At 36.8% G+C, this 23,676-nt stretch overlaps 1 protein-coding gene across 4 annotated transcripts in view; it reads left to right on the forward strand.

Annotated features, from left to right (window-relative positions):
- The window catches only part of LOC149792874 (NADPH oxidase 5-like), a 162,177-nt gene extending 138,820 nt beyond the window's left edge, over positions 1 to 23,357 (forward strand). For all 4 annotated transcript variants that reach the window (XM_089966670.1, XM_089966671.1, XM_089966669.1 and 1 more), the window contains 6 exons: positions 10,791 to 10,919; positions 12,631 to 12,656; positions 15,410 to 15,481; positions 17,216 to 17,425; positions 18,217 to 18,489; positions 19,678 to 23,357. In XM_089966670.1, the coding sequence (XP_089822796.1) occupies positions 10,791 to 10,919; positions 12,631 to 12,656; positions 15,410 to 15,481; positions 17,216 to 17,425; positions 18,217 to 18,489; positions 19,678 to 19,809 (842 nt within the window). In that variant the 3' untranslated portion in view covers positions 19,810 to 23,357. The remainder of the gene's footprint in view (positions 1 to 10,790; positions 10,920 to 12,630; positions 12,657 to 15,409; positions 15,482 to 17,215; positions 17,426 to 18,216; positions 18,490 to 19,677) is intronic.
- Positions 23,358 to 23,676: the final 319 nt, after the last annotated feature.

Consider the following 23,676-nt stretch of genomic DNA (forward strand, 5'->3'; position numbering starts at 1 on the left):
ATTATTGGCATTAATTATACTTGCGGTGTTTGAAAGTTTTAAGACTTCATCTGCTAAAACAGGGATACTTTACACCCTATACTGGGAGGGTTGGGTAGCAGGACCAATATGAAAACCGAACACCACAGCAACTATTTTTAAAACCAAAAACTGTCTTTGTGAGGTAGAAACCTCCTAATACTTTACTGCTGCATCTTTCTTATATGGTTTGATTTTAGACTATATTTTCATTGTCACATAAAATTTATATCTGACTTTGCTTGCAGCACTTAAGGTGCCCATGTGCAAATGTGTTAACTCTTTCTACACAATACCTCCTCTCATCGAAGTTGCAAAGACCAGTCTTATTAATACCATTAGCACAGTTGGACCGGATACTCATCATCTTAACATGGCAAACATATCCCTCTAATGCTACGTGATAATCATTGAACGTTAAGACCGTGATGATAATAATGTTCTTTTTTATTCCCCATGCCACTTTTTTATATTCCCCTTGTCTTTTTTTTTTATTCCCCGTGCCACATTTTTATTCCCCTAGCCACTATTTTATTTTTCTCGTTCGACAGTTTAAATTAGTACATTTCGCTCCTGAGTCCGATGAACTCACTGATAGTAATAAAGTTAGTCTCGTCCTTAAATGTGCCAATCACATTTTTATTATCGTCACAATGAAATCCACTGGTCATCAGAAAGATCAAACAGGTCACGATGCTCATAGATGTCATGCAAATGTCCTCGCTCTGGACACTGTAACACAACGAGTCTCTAGCAGAAAATATCAGTTGTGCACTATGCCACGCTTTCCTGACAAAATCATAATGAAATTGATACATAAACCATTTTAAAATGCCCCGACGTAAATTGTATGTCTAGCGCTGATGCCCCGACGTAAACAATATGTCTAGCGCTGATGCCCCGACGTAAATAGTATATTCAGCGCTGATGCCCCGACGTAACTAGTATGTCTAGCGCTATGCCCCGACGTAAATAGCAAGTATAGTGCTGATGCCCCGACGTAAATAGTATGTCTAGCACTGATGCCCCAACGTAAATAACATGTCTAACGCTGATGCCCCGACGTAAACAGTATGTCTAGCGCTGATGCCCCGACGTAAATAACATGTCTAGCGCTAATGCCCTTGCGTAAATAGCAAGTCTAGCGCTGATGCCTCTGACGTAAAAAGCATGTCTAGCGCTGATGCCTCGACGTAAATAGTATGTCGAGCGCTGATGCCCCTGACGTAAATAGTATGTCTAGCGCTGATTCCCCGACTTAAATAGTATGTCTAGCGCTGATGCCCTTACGTAAATAGTATGTCTATCGCTGATGCCCCAACAGAAATAGACTTATTTAGTAGCAGGTTAGTCTTTCTTTTATGCACAGCAACAAGGTCTCGTTAAAGCACTTTATACTCTCGAAACTGTCACTGGCAACAACTTTATCGCTCCGCTTAACGTTGTTGATGATCTCAACATCGTCGCGCTTTCTGATATTCTCCATAGTCTTACCAAAGACCTTGTTGTTCATCAGCTTAAAGAACTTTTTCTCAAAGTCGGTCTTAGCTACGGCCCTGCGCTTGGTGTAATAATCAGTATACCCTCTCATCCAATGCGACTGCTTGAACTTAGTAATCTGTGCACATTTCTCAACACTAGGACATGGTCTAGCGCTTGTTTCAAATGTCTGTAGTGCAAGATGTAATGGCTTTTTATCAAACAGATTTGGTACAAGCTTTTTGGCTGTGTTTTTCCCAATACAATGTTTGCTCCTTAGTGGTATCTGTTTAGGTGATATATTATTAGTGGTCGGCATCTGCTCGGCGTATTAATCATTATGCAGATCATGAAGCTCGTCTGGGTAATCCCGATCAACATCGACGAAGTAACTAATATCATTTGGGACCTTTCTAATATGTTTCCTTTAGAATCTCTTTTCTAAGCTGATGCATTTGAATCTACCATACGACATTATCTGTTATCGCATTAACCGTACAGATTCTTTGCCTCGAGATATATGGGGTTATAATTTTCTAAGTACTTATCATTGGCGACAGCGTGCCTTTCTGTTATAATGCTGATGCGGCCACTGATTCCTTTTTAAATCAAACTAAACATATCTGGATCTGTACAATGCTCCAGTTCTGCACCTCAGTGCTTCCCGAGTTAATCCGGATGCCGAATAATACCATGCTGGATTTAGTCCGTAATTCTTATACTTGTCGCTCTAACATTCTCAAAGATATCTGCGATCAGCAAGACATCTATCATCAGATACAAGTCGTGATAATCACCGAGTGTCTTACAGTCAAACTCGTGCCAAATCTTTTTGGCGTAGTTGTGTTTGTCGCCACTGATTCCTTCCAGATTTAATCTCGAGACGAATGATTCCTTGATGGGCAAGCTTATTTCATCAAATCTGCTTCAATAGTCGATGTACTTGTACGGAAAAACACATTTTCTGTTCAGCAGGTCTTCCTGCTCTACAAAGTGCTCTATAAGATTATAAAATATTGGCGGAAACTTTTACCGGCTCTTGTAGTGGCGCCGCCATAAACTGCAGATTTACTGATAAATCTCAGCTTACCAAAACTTACTGACATCTACTTTTCTATGTCATTTGGACTGCTCCTAAATCTTGTTGTTTGTGCAGAGTTTAGCATGGATAATGACACCACGATCACCGAAGGCATCAACGATGATATGAGCATCGTAACCACGAAGATTGTTAAAGACCACAGGAACAAAATCAGGCGCTTTAAGGTGTAGATTACAGTCTTTCTGAGCAGCTCCACAATATTCTCCTGTGAGGTATCAATGATTTCTGGCGCGGTCACACCCTAGTGTTTTATCACAAATATGGCATCGCTCCGTTTCTTGTTCCGGTGCTAGAGTCTTCAAAGGGACCGTTTTCTTCAGGGTTTTCATAATGTTATTGACGTCACCGATAAAGTTTCTCAGCAACCACTTAACCAGATTTTCACCTCTGTAGAGTTTGATCTGTTGTGACAAGTTCGTATTGGTTGCAAAAACTATCTTATAGGCAGCACAGCAGTGAACATGTTCCTGTACATTTCTCGTTGATGATTTACTAGGGTCACCAGAAGCACCAGGTAATGTAAATAGCATAGCCTCGAAATCCGCATACATACTAAACAGTATTTTCATCTGCTGTTGAAATCGTAGTATTTGCTCATGTTCAGCTGGCAGCGTAGTTGTTTGTACGTTGGTACAGTATATAATGTGTTCATTCAGTGTTTGCTCCGACTGGAACCCGTGTATGCACCGGTAGCAGAATTACTTCTTTTCTTGGTTCTTGTTATACTTGTTTCCAGCCAGCCGGCCAAAACTTTTAATCCAGCATTATTGGCCTTTGTAGAACGGTAGGTTTATGGTGCACTGAGAAGCATAGTTACTCACTTAGCTTGGACAAATCAAATGGTCACCCTCGTCTTTCCCGAATTCGTTGATGCTCAGATTGTTCTGTTTCTCGAACTTTGGAATCTGGCGTTCCTTTACTGAAAATTTAATTCCTTTGAAAATGAGTCTATCAGCGTACTCTGCAACCTTTGATGGCCTTTCAGAGTGGTCTTTAGCTGGGTATATCGCTGATAGCACAGCCAACTGAAATCCTTTGTTGTCCTTGTTCTCTACGTTAATACAACACTTGGCGTTTTTAATGTATTCAGGCAGTTTCACAAATGAAACACCAGAGGTGCCAGAACCTTGCAGGGGGTTATACTTTGCAGTGTGAAATATAATCTTTAATATACTCTGAAACGTCCAGCCGGAATCAGATGAGTTGCACTCATCAATTTCTTTACAGGGCTCCTGATGCACTTCTTCAGTTAGTGATTTGAGGTCTGTGCTTGGCAGTACCTTTTATGATTTTGCTGTGATAAGGTCTCAACAAGATCCTTGCCAACGTCGGAGGAATCGTTTAGTTTACTCAGAAGAGTATGATACTGGACAATGGTCTTCAGCCCTCTATGTTTCATGAGCTCATTCCACACCACTGGTAGTAGCAGATGATCCAGGTCAATATCAGAAAATTCCAGTGCTAGAACACTCATGATGTTCTAACCATGAGTTTGATGATCATGATGTATTTATAATTTTGCAAGTACTTTTCATTGGTACAAGCTTTTTAACCGTGTTTTTCCTAATACAATGTTTGCTCCTTAATGCTATCTGTTTAGGCGACATCTTTTCTTTGCGCGTACGAGTAAACAACTCGACAACAACACTCTTTCCCTCATTTCCTGTCATATATGTTTCAAAATTATTTTGTTTCAGAAACTGTTCAAACTGGTTGTTGAAAATCTCTGCACCATGATCAGTCTAGATCCTATTAGGTTTTCCTTCTGTTGTTGCAATAATATCACGGAGTGAGTGTATTATCGTTCTTCCTGTTTTATAAATAACAGGCCAACTAAAAGCGTATTTTCTAAAACATTAACAATGTTCAGCAAGTATCGTTTTTTTTTTATCATTATCCTGAGCAACATTTTTGCATATCAGCAAGATACTAACGTCGCTTGAGATGACCTTTATTCAAATAAATCTTTTATTTTAGGTCGGTTTAGTTCCGACGCCAGGATGATAGCATCCCAATGTTGCTGAGCAGGATCAGTTCAGAGTCCTCAAATATATTTTGCTCCAATAATACTCTGCGCTAGCCTTCGATCGAAATGTTCTCAAAGTCCACGTGGTTTCATAGCTCTTAATTCGTCAAGCATCGTTTCATCACATCTTGCTTTGTCGTCTTCGTCATCGCGATAACATATATCGTTTCTCATAGCAATTACGTCAACCTGTTTATAAGATTCTTGTCCTTGTAACGGATTATCATTTTTATCAAGCTGTTGGTCAAGCGGATTCCAAGGTCCTGTGTACTTATATCCTGGCAGTGTTCAATCTCCTTTAAACCACTACGTTTATGAATATCTGAATCTGATTCAATAACAGCGAACTGGTTACAGCGTTGTGAGCATGTTACTATTTTGTCTAGATCGCTGTCTGAATCACTGTCACAGTGGTGCATGTTGTTGAATTATTCTGTCTGGAATTGGATCGGAGACGGCCGCGGCCGCGGCCCGACAACCTTGTTTTTCTTTTCTTTCTTTCAGAAACTCTTTTCTTTGCCACAAACATCAAAAATACTCTCCATCATTAATCGTTTACTTTAAATTGTTTCTGTCGTCTCATCTTTATTTTCTTTTCTGGTTTTGCACTTGAGACAACACGTCGTCATTGATATATTTTGAGTATTATATAAAATTCATGACGGATCTCATCATTTTGAGCACTTGGGCTTAGGTGTGAATTGCGAAATAAATCTTAAGAAATGATCGTTCTTAAGGTCACCTTTAGCTCGCATGTTGTCCATTTGTCAGATATACAGAATACAATAATAACCACATGCTGCAGTTCCAATTGGCTGAAGCTGATTAGAAGAATAATTTATTGTGTTGTATTTTTTAGAGGACATAACATACTGCTTAATACTATCAAAATAAGTGATGTCGTAAAGTGCTACCTAATGCGTACCTGAACTTTCATTAAAGGTTTGAATATTAATAGCACAACTTATAATATGCTTTACATCCCATGGCCTCAATGGAAACGCTGACTCATCGTTAGAAAAAAACTCCAATAAATTCTTTAGTTCCGTTCGACTGGTCAGCAATCTCAAAATTACTAAGAATAATGTTTTGTCCCTGGAAATGTCATCCCTCATCACTGGGACGCTCGCATCCTGCTTGTTCCTGGAAGTTGCAGGCCACGTCCTATTCTTAACAGATTTGTAAGAGGACTTCCTGCTACTTCTGCTAGCAGTAATCCTATCAATTCTCCCTGTTTCTCTTCTCGAGTCGATTTCGACTTTGGTGCTCTCATTGTTTTGTTTTTGTCGTTTTGGACTTACCAGTCGCTTTCGATTTTTGCATTATTTATGTTTTCATTAGATATATTATATTATTTTGATACCATCACCCACCGCTTTTTTTGTCGAACCTCAAACAGCGCTTGATGCTATAGCCTCCTACGATCTTTTGTCGAGAACTTTTTCGCTGATACATTCTTTATTAGAATCGTTAGATAAATGTTTGATCTGCTAGCGAACATTCTGCGATCTCACGTGCAGGTAGTACGTTACAATTGCGTTGTTAAGGTCAAGCTGACCACCCGACTAGTCGGTCAGTGTCATTGCAATAGCTGAATTCTAACCTTCAGTGCTAATTCAATAATATACAATATGTCTCAGATTAACCGGCATTAACGGGTCTGGCGGAACGTCTGGAGTAAAACTATAAATCGTCTGTCATCTGCTTCCTCGTGCTCTATTAAGCCCATTTCAATTGAACTATTTATCTGAGTTGTGTTCACGTCTGTGATGTTGACAGGAGACTCAGCCTCATATGAGATTTCCGCAACAGTAGAGAAGACGTACTGCTGTTTCTTAAATCCAAGTAATGATCCGATACTGTTGTTCTTGCTAAAATCGACAAGTTTACTATTTTTTAACGTGATCTTTGCTCGCAGTGTGTTATAGTTTGGAGCCAGCTCAAAAGTATCTGCTGTACCGCTGTTTTCTGTTATTAGAGATTGTGAAATTTTGTTTAAATCATTATGTTGCAAGCACCTTGAGGTATCCTAACAGGAGGCAAAGCCCCAGACTGAAACGTAAAATCATCGTTAACTCCGGTTTTTACGTCGAATACCAAGCAGTAGCTGAAACTAATCCTATTTCATACTGCTGGTACGGATCAAGTTCAATTGGCGGGTTGTACGTAACAGAAATGTTCGTGCTATCGGCTGTAGTTTGAGAGTAATTGAGTAAAAACGTTGTTGATAGCATTATTATAACAGGTAAAAGATAAAAATGTGTCTGACAAAATTTACGCGCGGCCTGCTATCATATCGTTATGCAGCACAGAATATTCGTATGTCGTTAGAGAACTGTTCGATCGGAGATGATCTAAAATTTCAGCAATTTCATTGTCAGTTTCTTTGCTGACGTTTCCAGATTCTTTTGATAAAATAAGCATCATTATTCGATCAACGACTTCCGCTTGCGAGTTACAAATTTGATTCAGGAACCTAATATTGGTACTTTGCTCCCAATATCTACTTTTCAAGTCATAGTCTTAAATTTAGATCGTGCGTCAAAACTCTGAACTTTGTTTCTTCAAAAAATTATTATTACTTTCAAGTAAAGGTACATACAGTTTTACAACATAAGCCTTCTAGGCCTCATAAGCTGTTTTGTCGTTATTCAGTTTATAAAAACCCTGCGCAAGATAAATATCATTACATCGCATGTACCTTGCCAAAGAAAATTACGATTTAATACTGTCCATATCGCCGTTTTTTAGCGGGATGTCATTAAATACATTAATCTTAAAGTCGTTTGAATCTAGTTCAGCAACAGGAACAACATCTTTTGATTGCATTATGATAAAAATATCTTCATTTGCACCAAGATCATTGTTTAGTTTTTCTTTGTAGTCGTTGAGTAGATCTTATTTATTCTGCTGCGGATTAATCGTGTAAATATAAACTTTGTCATAGTTGAGAAAATTGTTCAGCAGTATATTCATTAACAAGTTTGTTTTTCCAGAGTCAGTTCTTCCAACTACTAGGTAATGATAATCTGGTCAGTTGTAATTGTACTCACGTCTGATGACGTTTTCGGTATCAAAGTAAATGAAGCTCGTTCTATTAATTGTTGTTGTTGTTGTAGGGTTTAACGCCATTTTTCAGCACACGATAGGCTATACATGGCGGCCAGTATTAATGGTGGAGGAAGAACCCGGGAAAACCTCGGAAAGAACCGCCGATCCACGAGAAGCTACTGGCAAGCTTTCTCACATACCCACATTAGCCGAATTCGAGACTCGAACCCACGCAGACAGAGGTAAGATGGCAGTGATCAGTAACGGAGAGCGCTTTAGACCACTCGGCGCCCCCGTTCTATTAATAGTCTACACAAAGTTTATGTTATCAGACATTTTTGGTCTAGCATGCTAAATTTTATCAGCAAAAATGTAATTACATGTGTGGAATTTCTACGTAACCACCCTGCAGATTCTTCTACGTTCATGGTATTCAGCGATGAGTGTTATACAAAATTTTATCAGACAAGATAAATCGAATGAGATCATACACAAGGTTCGGAACTTTAGCTGGAAATGGTGAGGGCACATTAAAATAAACCAGAACAATACAATCTAAGTTTTATGTCAAGAAATCTGGTGACATAATTATAGGAGATCTCGAAATGTCCGGCAAGAAAATTTTTAATTTGGAAGTAGATTATCCTGTCGCGGGATGTGATCCAACTCAATATGTTAGCAGGAATGAGCTAAATACGGAAATTAGTATAAAAAAGTCAACAAAAGAGAAGATACTATGACAGTAAGTCTTAACATGGGAAATAATACAGTTGTATCGTCTGCAGTAACAACAAGCGGAAATGATATTGTCAATAAAACTTATGCCGATTATCTTACTGTTGTGGTGGAATAAATAGAGTCATTTAGTTGATGTATTTGTATTTTATGTAGGATCATGGCCACTTGCTGTTGCATTTTAATTTTAGGAAGATTTCATGGCCAATTGCTATTGTATTTGTATTTGTGGTCTATTTTGACCAATTGCTGTTGCACTTGTATTTTTGGTCTATTTCATGGCAAATTGCTATTGTATTTGTATTTCTGGTAGATTTCAATGCCAATTGTTGTTGCATTTGTATTTTAGGTAGATTTCTTGGTCAAATGCTATTGCATTTGTATTTTAGGTAGCTTCATGGCCAGTTGCTATTGCAATGATAGGTTGTTATTGCATTCGTATTTTAGGTAGCCGCATGGCCAGTTGCTATTGCAATGATAGGTTGCTATTGCATTTATATTTCAGGTAGCTTCATGGCCAGTTGCTATTGCAATGATAGGTTGCTATTTCATTTATATTTCAGGTAGCTTCATGGCCAGTTGCTATTGCAATGATAGGTTGCTATTGCATTTATGTTTTCAGGTAGCCTCATGTCCAGTTGCTATTGCAATGATAGGTTGCTATTGCATTTGTATTTCAGGTAGCTTCATGGCCAATTACTATTGCAATGATAGGTTGCTATTGTATTTGTATTTCAGGTAGCCTCATGGCCAGTTGCTATTGCAATGATAGGTTGCTATTGCATTTGTATTTCAGGTAGCTTCATGGCCAGTTGCTATTGTAATGATAGGTTGCTATTGCATTTATATTTCAGGTAGCTTCATGGCCAATTGCTATTGCAATAATAGGGTGCTATTGTATTTGTATTTCAGGTAGCCTCATGGCCAGTTGCTATTACAATGATATGTTGCTATTGCATTTATATTTCAGCTAGCCTCATGGCCAGTTGCTATTGCAATGATATGTTGCTATTGCATTTGTATTTCAGGTAGCTTCATGGCCAGTTGCTATAGCAATGATAGGTTGCTATTGTATTTATGTTTCAGGTAGCCTCATGGCCAGTTGCTATTGCAATGATAGGTTGCTATTGCATTTATATTTCAGGTAGCTTCGTGGCCAGTTGCTATTGCAATGATAGGTTGTTACTGCATTTGTATTTCAGGCAGATTTAGGTCAGTTGCTACTGCATTTGTGTTTTAGGCAGATGTCGGGCAGGCAGGAAATAATGGATAAGGTTTTGTGTATAGTTTTTCCTCCGTTTGGACAGAGTACCAGATCCTGCGAAGGATATAGATAGTACTTGGTCTGGCCTTGTCTTTGCCCTTTAACGGTACATAAGGACTTCAAGGCTAGTTTGTACGTAGACGAGTTGCATAATGTGTCCTGCTTAACGATTCACTGCTAGCCAATAAGGTTTCATCTGATGGTAGGAATCTAACCCTCGCCTCTCTAGTCAGGCGTCTAATCCTTAACCTGTAAGCTGTCATATTTGGACCGTAAAACCAAAGAGCATTGCCGTGTTATATGCATGCACCACTATTGTTATTAAAACTCCTCAGCCAAGACTTTAATTAATTTCACAGGATTCATGTCCTCGGAGAAAACGCTATTATACTTGGAGTGAAATAAACAAGAAAACCCGTTAGCGTACCTTTTATCCATAGCCATACAAAATAAAAAGTAAAGCTATCGTACTTGGACTGTTAATATATAAGCTATTCATTTTCATTCATACATACATACATACATACATACGTACGTACGTACGTACATACATACATACATACATACATACATACATACATACATACATACATGCATGCATACACACACATACATATACATACATATATATATATATATATATATATATATAGAGAGAGAGAGAGAGAGAGAGAGAGAGAGAGAGAGAGAGAGTATTATACCCTTCATCTTCCTTGAAAAGACTGATAGATAGATAGATAGATAGATAGATAGATAGATAGATAGATAGATAGATAGATGGATGGATGGATGGATGGATGGATGGATGGATGGATGGATGGATAGATAGATAGATAGCTAGCTAGCTAAATTATACCCTTCATCTTCCTTGGAAAGATACACACACACAAATATATATGCATGCACACACACACACACACACACACACACACACACATATATATATATATATATATATATATATATATATATATATATATATATATATATATATATATATATATATATATATATATATATATATAATTTACTATTTTTCAGATATGTTTCCATTTTATCACAATAGAAATACATAAATCTGTTAACAATATTACGATTGTTTCTTGAAAATTTAGAATATATATGGCTGCACGTGCGATCAGCTGGACATTGGACAAACAAACTTTATGAGTATTTTCATAGTATCGAGACAAAGCTGATATCACCTCAGAGCGTGTATGACATAAAGTCTGCCAAAAATGAAGGTAGGTATAACATGATATAGTTGATAATACTAAAAGTACCGAGTTTAAACGTTCAAAATAAGTCATGCAAGTTGTTGAATATTTTCATTAAAGATTGTGCATTGTGGGGACACATTATTATCCTTATGATATATGAAGAATACAAGTCGGTCGTCACGAAATGTAACAGTCTGCATTAATATCATAAATAGTACATGCATTGCCACCATTTGATTATCTTCACAACACATTTGCAACATTTTATTCAGTGGTTTCTGCACATAGTTCCAGTACTTATTTTTCATGGTGGGATAATATTTTCCGTTTAAATTTTTTATCATAGCTAATGGCAACATATTTACCCCTCGCTTTTCGAAAATAATACCTTTGCAGCCTTTGTAGCTCGCTCAATGCAGCCTTTACAGCTTTTGTAGCTGAATAAATGCAGCCTTTACAGCCTTTGTAGCTCAATCAATGCAGCCTTTACAGCCATTGTAGCTGAACTGACGCAGCCTTTACAGCCTTTGTAGCTGAATAAATGCAGCCTTTACAGCTTTTGTAGCTCAATCAATGCAGCCTTTACAGCTTTTGTGGCTGAATCAATGAAACATTTACAGCCCTTGTAGCTCAGTCAATGCAGCCTTTACAGCCTTTGTAACTCAATGAATGCAGTGTCCTGTTTGTTTATATCGTTCCTTGCCATTTTATCTTTACATGTCATAGACCAGAATAGTTTATGTGATGGTCTGTTGTCCGTCTTCCTTCCGTCCGATAGGTTTACATTTAGAGGTGGTGTGTGGGATTAGCAAGGCGAGGCGGCACCGTGGTCTACCTTTTGTCCTTGGGACCAGTAGAGGGCAACAAAAAGTGGGGCGTAACGTAAAAACATTTTTATACCGGGCGAGCCCCGGGTAAAATATATTCGAGAAAAATAATGTCATTGTCTAAATGTCTATTCAGTCCAGTACTTCCATTACTATTATGAAAACAAAGATGACCACTTTTGCCAATGGCCGAATTATGATATGTTTCCCGAGCACAGAGTTACATGACTTGTGTTAAAACATGTGCTGCAAAAAGTTTTGTACCGATCAATAAGACATTTATTCAGTAAAAAATGCGTATATGTCAGTTGTTTGGTATGAGTGCGTATATGTCAGTTGTTTGGTAGGGGTGCGTATATGACAGATGTTTGGTTGGTTGCATATATGACAGTTGTTTGGTAGGGGTGAATATATGTCATTTGTTTGTTTGGGTACTTATATGTCAGTTGTTTGGATGGGTGCGTATATGTCAATTGTTTGGTAAGGGAGCGTAAACGTCAGTTGATTGGTTGGGTGCTTATTTGTGAGTTGTTTGGTAGGGGTGCGTATACCTTAGTTATTTGGTAGGGGTGCGAATATGCAGTTGTTTTGTAGGGCTGCGTATATATCAGTTGTTTGGTTCAGTGCATATATATTAATCGTTTGGTATGGATCGTATAAGACATTTGTTTGGTAGGGGTGAGTATATAACAGTTGTTTGGTTCAGTGCGTAAATGTCAGTTATTTGGTTCAGTGCGTATCTGTCAGTTACTTGGTAGGGGTGCGTTCATATGAATAGTTTTGATAAGGATTCATATACGTTAGACATCAGTTGTTTGGGAAGGGGCGGATTCGTTAGTTGCTATTGCTTGTCTCTTGGTTGGTTTGGTACAGTTGCGTTACAAATTTTTATTCTTTTCTTTTCACAGATGACAATGTGGATCAGCTTGAAAAGGTACTTTGCATATTATAGTCTTTAGATAATTTCATTGTTTATGTCTTGATAGTCGCGGACCCATGGAGCCTGTTTCAAAACTCTTAGCACTGGATTTTGAAAGTAGCAACATATTTTTCAACATGTAATTTTATTTTCCAGACACAAGGGAACATCACATTATGATTAAATTGTATTTATTTGCATACGACCAGCAGAAAATTCTAGGTGTTCAAATACAAAAGGATTACACTTTTGTTTCCGTACATTGACACAGTCGCTTATACTGTAAAGACAGTCAGTACGCTTCCTTTGCGTTGTTCCTTTTATAATTTGTATAAAAGTTACTTTGTTGTTACTTGCGCTCATATCAAATACTTTAAAAAATGGCACTAGCAGCTGCCTCGTTTGGTACTCAGTGTTAGGACTGGTGGGCCTGGTGTCAGGATAATAAGACTGGATGGGACATAATGATACATGTCTGCGGCATGGTACCACACTGCTAGACATCACTATCAACTGCCACACTGCAGATATCGTAGACCACTGCTAGACATCATTATCAACTGCCACACTGCAGACATCGTAGAGATATGACTGAAAAAAGCTACATTAAAAATCTAAACCACACACACATACACACATATACTTGTGATTGTTATTTTGCCTCGTGGTTATTATTATTATTATTATTATTAGTAGTAGTAGTAGTAGTAGTAGTAGTAGTAGTAGTAATAGTAGTAATATCAGACCGCTCCGGTGGCCTAGTGGTTAGAGCGTCCGCCTCGGATGCAGGAGGTCGTACGTTCTATCCCCTGTCGAGTCATATCAAAGACTTAAAAAAATGTTACTAACAGCTGTCTCGCCAGGCGCTCAGCATTAAGAGGTTAGTTAGGACTGGTCGGCCTTTGAGTCAGAATAATGTGACTGGGTGGGACATCATACTACATGTCTGCAGCTTGATGCCCCAGTGCTAGGCATCACTATAACCTGCCACACTGCAGACATCGTAGTGATATGACTGAAAAATTGTTAAAGCTAAGTTAAAAATCCGGATCACACACACACCACACACACACACACACAGAGTCAGTGGGGTCGCTAGGGGGGTGCGGGGGGTGCGGACTGCACCGGGTGACACCATCTCAGAGGGGTGACACCAAAATGAAACATTGCAAATTTTACAGAGCACACACTGCTCGGTCTAGTCGGATAACCGATCATAGTTAAATACATGACTAGCAGGCACAGCAGTGGGGGATGCAGGGGGTGCGGACTGCACCGGGTGACACCATCAGAGGGGGTGACACCAAAATGACATTACTAAGGATTCTGTATGGTCTGTTATGGAAGGAGGACCATGGGGGTGACACCATGAGCTACCGCACTGGGTGACACCAACTCGAGTGACGCCACTGCACAGAGTAGTGTGTGTGTGTGTATGTGTGTGTGTGTGTGTGTGATTTAGATTTGTAACGTAGCTTTAAGACTTTTTCAGTCATATTGTTACGATGACTGCAGTGTGACAGTTTATAGTGATGTCTAACACTGGGGCATCATGCCGAAGACATGTAGCATGATGTCCCACCCAGTCACATTATCCTGACACCAGGCCGACCAGTCCTAACACTAACCTCTTAATGCTGAGCCTCAAGCGAGGCAGCTGTTAATATCATTTTTGTAAGTCTTTGGCATGACTCGATCGGGCTTTGAACCAGCGACCTACCGCATCCGAGGCGGACGCACTAACCACTAGGCCACCGGAGCGGTCACACAGTAGTAGTAGTAGTTGTTGTATTAGTTGTAGAAATTATTATTATTATTATTAGTAGTAGTAGTAGTAGTAGTAGTAGTAGTAATGGTACTAGTAGGTATTAGACGTAGTAGTAGTAGTAGTAGCAGTAGTAATAGTAATAGTAGTAATGATAGGTGGTTGTAACGTTAGTAGTAACAGTCGTAGTAGTAGGTGTTGGTAGTAGTAGTAGTAGTAGTAGTGATATTAGTAGTAAGATTAATAGCAGTAGTAGTAGTAGTGGTGGTAGTAGTTGTAGTAGTAATATTAGTACTAGTAAATAGTAGTATTAGTGGTTGTAGTGGTAGTAGTGGGTAGCAATAGTAGTGGTAATAGTAGTAATAGTCGGTATTAATAGTAGTAGTATTAAATTTTATAGTAGTAGATATTAGTAGTAATGGTAGTAGTAGTAATAGTCACTATTCATAGTAGTCATATTAAAATTTGTAGTAGCAGATAGTAGTAAGTAGTATTAGTAGTAGTAATCGGTATTAATATTAGCAGTATTACAAATTGTAGTAGCATATAGTAGTAAGTAGTATTAACAGTAGAAGTAATAGGTAGTGGTCGTCGTACTGGTATTAGTAATATTATCAGTGTTATTATTATTAAAACTTTTAATTGTAGGAGGAGGCAGTAGTAGTAGTTACGCTATAATAATAATAATAATAATAATAATAATAATAATAATAATAATAATATTATTATTATTATTATTATTATTATTATTATTATTATTATTATGATGATGATGACGATGATGATGATGATCATCATCATAATCATCATCATCAATATTATTATTATTATTATTATTATTATTATTATTATTATCATTATTATTATTAATATTATTATTATGTGGACACTGCAAATCATCATAGTCATACCATCATTAGTCTGGTTATGCCAAATTTTGACATACATGTTGAGTTAGCTTCCAGTACGCTTTTTACTGCATATATGTATCTAATACTTTCAGGGAATGCGTCGGAGACGTACGAGTAGGTTGACCGAGAGAAGAGGACTTGAAAAGAAATTTGTTCACCAAAAGGTATTGCGTTGCCTGTTACAAAGTCCTTATGGTGGCATATGCCAAAAGATAATGCAATTATTATAAAAGGAAGACCTGATTATCCGCAGTGTGTCTGATACAGTTTGTGTTCGTATCAATTTGAGTTCGCAGACAACCCCTAAGCACCCGTGAATAGCAATTTCAACGAAAAGTATTGGACCTGCTTTGCACGAGTCAACCGTATTCACCCGTGAATGGTACCCCAAACGAAAATTATAGGACATGATTAGCACGAGTCAACCGTATTCACCCGTGAATGGTACCCCAAACGAAAATTATAGCACCTGATTAGCACGAGTCAATCGTATTCATCTCTGATAGTACTCAGAACGAAAAAGGCAGAACCTGGTTTGTACGACTCAACCATATTCACCCGTAAGTAGCACTCAGAACGCAAAGTGTAGAATCTGCTGTGCACGAGTCAGCTGTATTCATTAGTGAATAACACTCGTAACGAAAATCGAGGTCCTGATTTGCAAGAGACAACTGGTTTACGCGAGTCATCCATATTCATAAGTGAATAGGACTCAGAACGAAAACGTAGGACTTGATTTGCATGTGTTATTTAGCACTAGTACATATAGGTCCACGCTGTTCATAGATGGTTGAGCGTTATACCCAAAGACCTACTGTGGTAAAAATTTCACTTAATACATGTATACGCTTTGTAGTCTAACACATCTTCACTACAAACGGAGTCAGCAGAAGAGTGAGTGATGGCCACTACAAACAGAGGTACAGATGATATTTAATGACATAGGAGTTTTACTGTACTTATGAGAGGATTATGTTGACGGTACTGGGCACTTGATGGCATGTAAAAGTTTGCTGGATAAAAAACAAACTTAGTACTGAACAGTTGATAACTGGTTGTTGATATTAGATAATTGGTTATTGGATAGTAGAAAATTGGTTATTGGATAGTAGATAATTGGTTGGTGGATAGTAGAAAATTGGTTGGTGGATAGTAGAAAATTGGTTGGTGGATAGTAAATAATTGGTTGGTGGATAGTAGATAATTGGTTGGTGGATAGTAGAAAATTGGTTGGTGGATAGTAGAAAATTGGTTGGTGGATAGTAGATAATTGGTTGGTGGATAGATTATCATTAGGTAATAGCTTTTATATAACCTGGAGCTGAATGGTAGAAAGCTAGGTGGTAAATATTAGAGAATTGGATATTGATATCTAAGGATTATGAGGGTGGTATTTTGGTTTGTTGAAACGGAAGGTAGGGGAGGGTAGGGATATTTCAGGATACGGGATTTGATTTATAGTGCAGACAAACTCTATCCAATTATATTTCGGTCCAAAATAGAAGCAACATGTTACAAACAAACCGCTGAAGTGAAACACATTTCGTTATAAGGCTTTTCATTTAGAGTGTAGTAAAACTCACATTTCCCTCCAGTACAGAACCGACATGTTACAAACAGACCGAATCGGGCCAGATTTGGTTCCCACTTTAAAAGAACCAACAGATGGCCTCCTCATGTGAAACGTATGACGTAATATGCTATTACAGCTGGAGAGCAGACCGTCGCCTCATCCTGCACTGTTGCAAAACATCCGTGTTAATCTCAACGTAGTTGCTATAAACGATTGTCCCTATTCTAACAATACCAGCTGAAATACCATATTACGTCATGTTAAACAGGAATCCCGTTGTCACTCATTGGTACCCACATATAAATGGTCTCACTTTTTTCTATAGTGTTTCATCGATGGTCCTTATGGAACCGGCTGTCGGGAAGTCTTTGACACAGAGCATGCCGTTCTGGTTGGCGCAGGAATCGGGGTAACTCCAATGGCATCTATTCTCCAGAGTGTATGGTACAAATACAAGGAGGTAAAACAAATGTGCCCCAAGTGTCAACATTCTTGGTTTGGACACGTTCCCGAATCCATGATGAAGCTAAAGAAGGCAGGTTTTGCTGTTCCTTTACGTTCCCTAAAAATTATAACTCAGATATCGTTACAAGTTTATAATTCATAAGTTGAACTTACAGTACCTGGTCACTTACTGTTTTTGGAAGGCGCACTTGGTGGTATACTTGAACTTTTTCCTAAGCAACGAGTGCACTTTTCCCACTGTCACAAGCGAAAACTAAATTATACTCACCTAAAGTAAAGCTTAATTTATTTGTAAAACCTTCCCAATTATCAGAGAAAAAAACAATTGTTTAATAAATATGTAAAACAAGAATCAGCAGTGTTTCGATATTTGTTTCTAGCTGTTTTGGATGAGTTAAAGTGATACGTACAGAATAAATGAACTTCCGGTTGTCTTATGACACTAATCATGTGGCTGAACAAATTCCGTCTCCACTGACAAGTTGTGAACCTTTGAAATATAACAAGTATATGTGGAAGTATGAAATGTATGTACAATTTGCAATATGTGCATTGATTACTTGAAAAGAATAACCTTACTGAAATAGTAATGAACAAAATCTAGCCCCAGGGTAAGATCATCCAGACTAACGTAAAATTCCGTATAACTTTGTCAGCTGGGCGAGAAAAAAGTTCGACATTACAATCATGTATGTTAACATATCATAAACATGCGAGACACTATTTCAGTGTTTTTGTAACGTATCATAAACATACGAGACACTATTTCAGTGTTTGTAACATATCATAATCATACGAGACACTATTTCAGTGTTTATTAGCGTCAACGCTCTCTGAACGTCATACTTATTATAATTATAGGTTGACTTCATATGGATAAACCGTGATCAAAGATGTTTCGAGTGGTTTGTCAGCCTGCTGACAAAGCTCGAGATGGAACAGTCTGACGACCAGGAAGGTTCTTTTGAGCACATAATAAATATGCACATGTACATGACGGCAGCCGCCAAAAAGACTGACATGAAGGGGATAGGACTACAGATGGCGCTAGAGCTTATGCACAAGAAGGATAATAAGGACTTGATCACCGGCCTGAAAACAAAAACAGAAGCTGGGAGACCTGATTGGAATAAGGTCACAGGAAATGACATAATTGAGCGAGGGAGATAATAATAAGTATGAAAGTGAGGGTGGAAAGGACGACTGGGAAAAAGACGACTGTATTGATGACGGATAAATAAATGCAAGATACTCAATTTATTGCATAATGATTAAAAATGTTGAAAAATCGACTTGCTTCAATTACCGAAATCATCACAGATCGTCAACATTGTCTACGTGTTAGTTATTATCGTTCGTATTCATCAAAGTCATCAGCATCATCCTTTATGTTTTCCTCTTCTTCTCCAATAATGCCATTCCTCAGTATGTGTGAATTAATTTGTTAACTTCCTACAATTTTATATTTTTAAAGCTAGAAACTCTCCATGACAAAATAATTTTTCTCACATTAATTTAAAATGATGCTGTCTAGAGTATATCACCATTGAAGGACAACCTTGTCTTTCATCGCGTAACGGCTATCATTTATCAAGTGACATGTTTACAGCGAGTATAATGCACAAAGAATAACAATGCTCCCAGATTTCCATCATGACATGAACTTTCGTTCACAATAAAAGGATAGCATTAACTTCTGAACATTTAAGTATTAAATGGAGCATCGGCTGAAGTTAAGAGTCCGGCTACAAAACGATTTGTACTGATTGACATAGCCCACATACATTACCCTCTGTAGTAAAATTATTGTTGTTTTGAAGGTCACATTCTCATTATTTTTTATGATTGCAAGTCAATTATGTGTCAGGCTTAAATCGGGGACTATACCTTCTTTTTATATGTGCCTGATAGTGATTACGGATTAGTAACGACTTTATTATTTTACTTCTCAATATCTATATCTTCTCCTTCATTCTTCATTCAGGAACGCGAGAGAAATAACTCTTCCTTTTGTACCTTTATTGGTTGGAAATTTCCATCTGTGATATCAGAATGAGCTACGCCTCGTTTCATACGTACCATTCTGACCCTCAGGTAGAATTTTCCTACCCGACACCGATGTATTTCAAGGAGTCTATTATGTTGTTAAAGAATTAATTTGTTATGACATGATTATTTCATACGATCATTTACTTTAAACTGTTCAGTGCTGCAGTAGTGGTGATACTGACAGGTGGTAGCGGTGGTGATGGTGTTGCTCGTTTTAATTGTCTGAGAAGTATTCGAAATACATATCTGACACATTATCATTATATTTTGCAGGTCTTCAAGAAGATTAGAGATGACAACAAGGGAAAGGTCAAAGTGTTCTATTGTGGAGCACCAGCTCTGGGAAAAACCCTTAAGGAGGCTTGTGCTAAATTTAGCTTTGGCTTCTCTAAGGAGAATTTCTAGACGTTCATCCATGCTGCAGATGCTAGTTTCGTACTCTCGTATATCCTTAAACCACACTCTCTCTTTATTTTGTGCAGCAATACGTTTGTTAATAACAGGTAACAACGGCTGTTTATGACAGTTGAACAATATTGATAAAGACATTAAGACACTTGAGGATTGTTATTCACGATACACAACTAATTATGCAATAAATAACAGTATCCAGAATAGAAAAAGTAATATGTCCCTCTAACTATATATTTATATATAACAGACATGTACATTTTCTAACAATGATGAAAATATAGGTTTGCTACTGATAATTCCCCATGCTTCATTCATTATGTGTAGATATTACTTGTTAAAGATTTCGAGTATTTGAGAGTTTTATTTTCAATTATTTTTGTCCAAATAATTATTACATAACATTTAATTGAACGTCTAATTTCTTTGCTATTATGTTATCACATGTCTTTTTTGAGACAAAAACTAAACTATCTCAGACCACATTTAGTTTTATCTAGTGAAATATTATTTCTCACAATAACCATGTAATCTCTTCTAATACATGTAATTGCAATAGTTTACAATTTGTAACACTCTGCAATGTCTTTTAATGAAATTGATTGAACTGAGCATCCAATTCATGACCACAAAACGCACTGATTTGTATAATTACTACCATATATATATATATATCAAGCGCAAATTCTTTAATCAAATTAGAAGAGTTTAAAATATCAAGAGCGAGATTAAACTATGGTCTTGGTGAAGAGCTTCAATCTGTCACAGGTGTTAGACAAGGTGAATGTTTGTCTCCTTTCTTTTCTTCATTTTCATGTTAAAGCAACAGTAATCTCTAAAGGATCATAAACTAATATGTTTCGATATGATCAATATATCTGTGTATTTTATGCTGCTTATGTTATGATTTTCTCCAGAACAGTGGAAGAATTACAGAATTAGTAAAAAGCACAGTTTGAATATTGAAGACGATAAAAGCTAAAAGTTAGTACTAACAAAACAAATGTTTTGTTTTTTAGCCTGGGTGAAACGTTTGCAACAAGGGTCTGTTTTTGATTGTTGGCGAATTTCATTCGCATGTATCGTTTTCGCTACATTTTCTTTGCATATAGGGTGGTCACGCTCAGATTTTTTTCTTCTAAACTAGATAAGTATTTGTTTCTATACCTTAGGGCTCAAAATAGTCACACAGTGGATATTCTTGACAAATTAGTCATGTGGTATTGGCAAGGCTAATCGCATTGAAAACAGTACACTCACAATTTTTTAAACAGTTTGTAGGTGTGATTTTTCTTTTTCGCAGATTGCATTCATGCAAAGATTAAGAGGCCAATATGTTTAACTAACAGGAATCACGGTATTAATAAATGAAGGGAAGATTTCCATTGGTCAGAACATAATCACGTGATCAGACCCAATTGCTTTTATTTCTGTATAAACTGTATGGAGAACTACTTTATACTTATATAAATAGAGTCAGGTGCAAAGTAACTATCATAAATACTAAAATCGAAGGCATACACACTGCACGCCTTTAAAACGAAATACAAACGGTGGGTTTCTCTTTTATAAATCATTCTTTATTTGACTAAATTTGAAAAAGATAAGCTGGATAATTCAAAAGCTGCCAAGAACATTGCGGCTACAGCACTTTCACTGCAGCTCGTTACAAATAAATTTAAAATTATAGGTAAATGGATATATTGATTTGGAGGAGGGGGAATTCAAAGACTAATATTATTACAATTGGATTCACAGTAGTGCAATGTAAGACGCCCATCTTGATAGTTACGACGTGTGGTGGGTGGGAGATCAGGTACCCCCCAACCCCCACCCCCTTCGTAACTGTCTGTGTCGATGTCTCGCACTGTTTGACTATTGGACCCCATGACTATAATCATTTATCGATAGTCTTAATTTCATTTGTAAGCAGCCCCTGTAGGTAACCTAAACTGTTAATCAATACGAAAATACATTTAAAGACTCGAAAATTGGTTACTCACGTGTGTGGACAATAACGATTCGGCCAAATCACAATGAGCTCATAATAGCATCAAATCCACGAGTCCTTGATATGTCCAACAAAACAACACATCATTTGCTTTGGATATTGAACTTCTACTCAGAAAAACATGCCAATTTAGCTAAACGATTATGCTCATGCTGTGGAATGTTCAAAACCTTAGATCGCCTACCATTGGTGGAATGTTTTGTTTGAAATTAACATAGCTATTACGTTGCAGGTTGAGAATTCCCTGCTCTGTAAATAGCTACGTAGCAGACACCTCAACAAGAATTAATATGCTTAAACAGGCTCTAAAACTGATAAGAAATATCTTTTTAAAAATAGCAATAAAAAATAAATAAAATTATAAATAATTTCAATTATATATATATATATATATATATATATATATATATATATATATATATATATATATATATATATATATATATATATATACACAGACAACAGACATCTCAGAAATGGTTTGTACATAATATTTTTTCGCATGCTCTCCTTATAGGCGGGTTATAGGTTTTGACAATACCAATAACATATCTTAACGATGTATTATAATTTTATGGTTTTGATTAGAGAAAATAGTAATAATCGTAACCCATTGTTTCCTGCGTTCTACGTCATTTGTCAAGGAAATGGCACAATCATTGTAGGGAGTGATATTCCATTTTATATATAGAAGTGTGATGGATGTTGTCCAAGAAATTACAACATGACAACGTCCATGCTTAGAAGTTGCGGTCGATACTTGATGAAGGTTCCGAATATTAAAAAAATATAAAACAAAATATAAATAAAAAATAAATAAAAAATAAATACTACTACTACTACTACTACTACTACTACTAATAATAATAATAATAATAATAACAACAATAATAATAATATCCAGCATAACACAAACCAGCGCCATGATTTTATTGCTACATTCGAATAGATAATACAAACATGCACATCTTTAACGTATCTATTTTCGTTTAGCAGAAAATGATTCATGAGAATAGATACAGAAATGTCAATTACAGTAAAAAAAAATTCAGCCATGCTTATTTATGACATTTAATCACTCAACAGATAAAGTTAATTACCCATTAGTACAATGTTACATGAATCAATATAGTATCGCCCGTGTAAATGCATTATATAACCTGTTGTTAGGAGGAATACATTACACTGTGGATTAAGGTTCCATTTTGAATTCCATCTTGAGTCTATTCTAGTTCACTCAGCTTTGCTTCATTATATCATAAAACGACTGTTCAACATGTAATATGCATCCGCTTTATAAAGAAAAATGCCTGGTAAAAAGCAACGCTTCTTCTTGAAAACAAGATGGAGTAATTTGATTAGTTTTATCTCGTTCGTTCAGTTTTATACCATAATTTTAATTTGGCATTTGTTAATAGTCAGTTGATTGTAAGTGATTAATAGTTTATCGAGTTATCAGAGACGGGATAACGTTGATAAACTAGACTGCCATAACGACGCACGGTACTCATGAATAAAAAAACAATATATATCAATTTGTCTGCCTCTTTCTCTCCCTCTCTCTCTCTCTCTCTCTCTCTCTCTCTCTCTCTCTCTCTCTCTCTCTCTCTATATATATATATATATATATATATATATATATATATGTATACATATATTATATATAGATATATATATATATATATATATATATATATATATATATATATATATATATATATATATATGCAAGCTCGTATAATACTTCTCCTGTTATTCTTTTTACCATTATTGGAAATTTTAATGTTTTTTTTAAACTTAACTACATCATTTATTGTAGCCCATTTATCTTTGACTGATTCAACCCATGT

Source organism: Sinohyriopsis cumingii, chromosome 8, assembly GCF_028554795.1.
Source record: "Sinohyriopsis cumingii isolate HCF-2022 chromosome 8, ASM2855479v2, whole genome shotgun sequence".
Classification (NCBI taxonomy): domain Eukaryota; kingdom Metazoa; phylum Mollusca; class Bivalvia; order Unionida; family Unionidae; genus Sinohyriopsis; species Sinohyriopsis cumingii.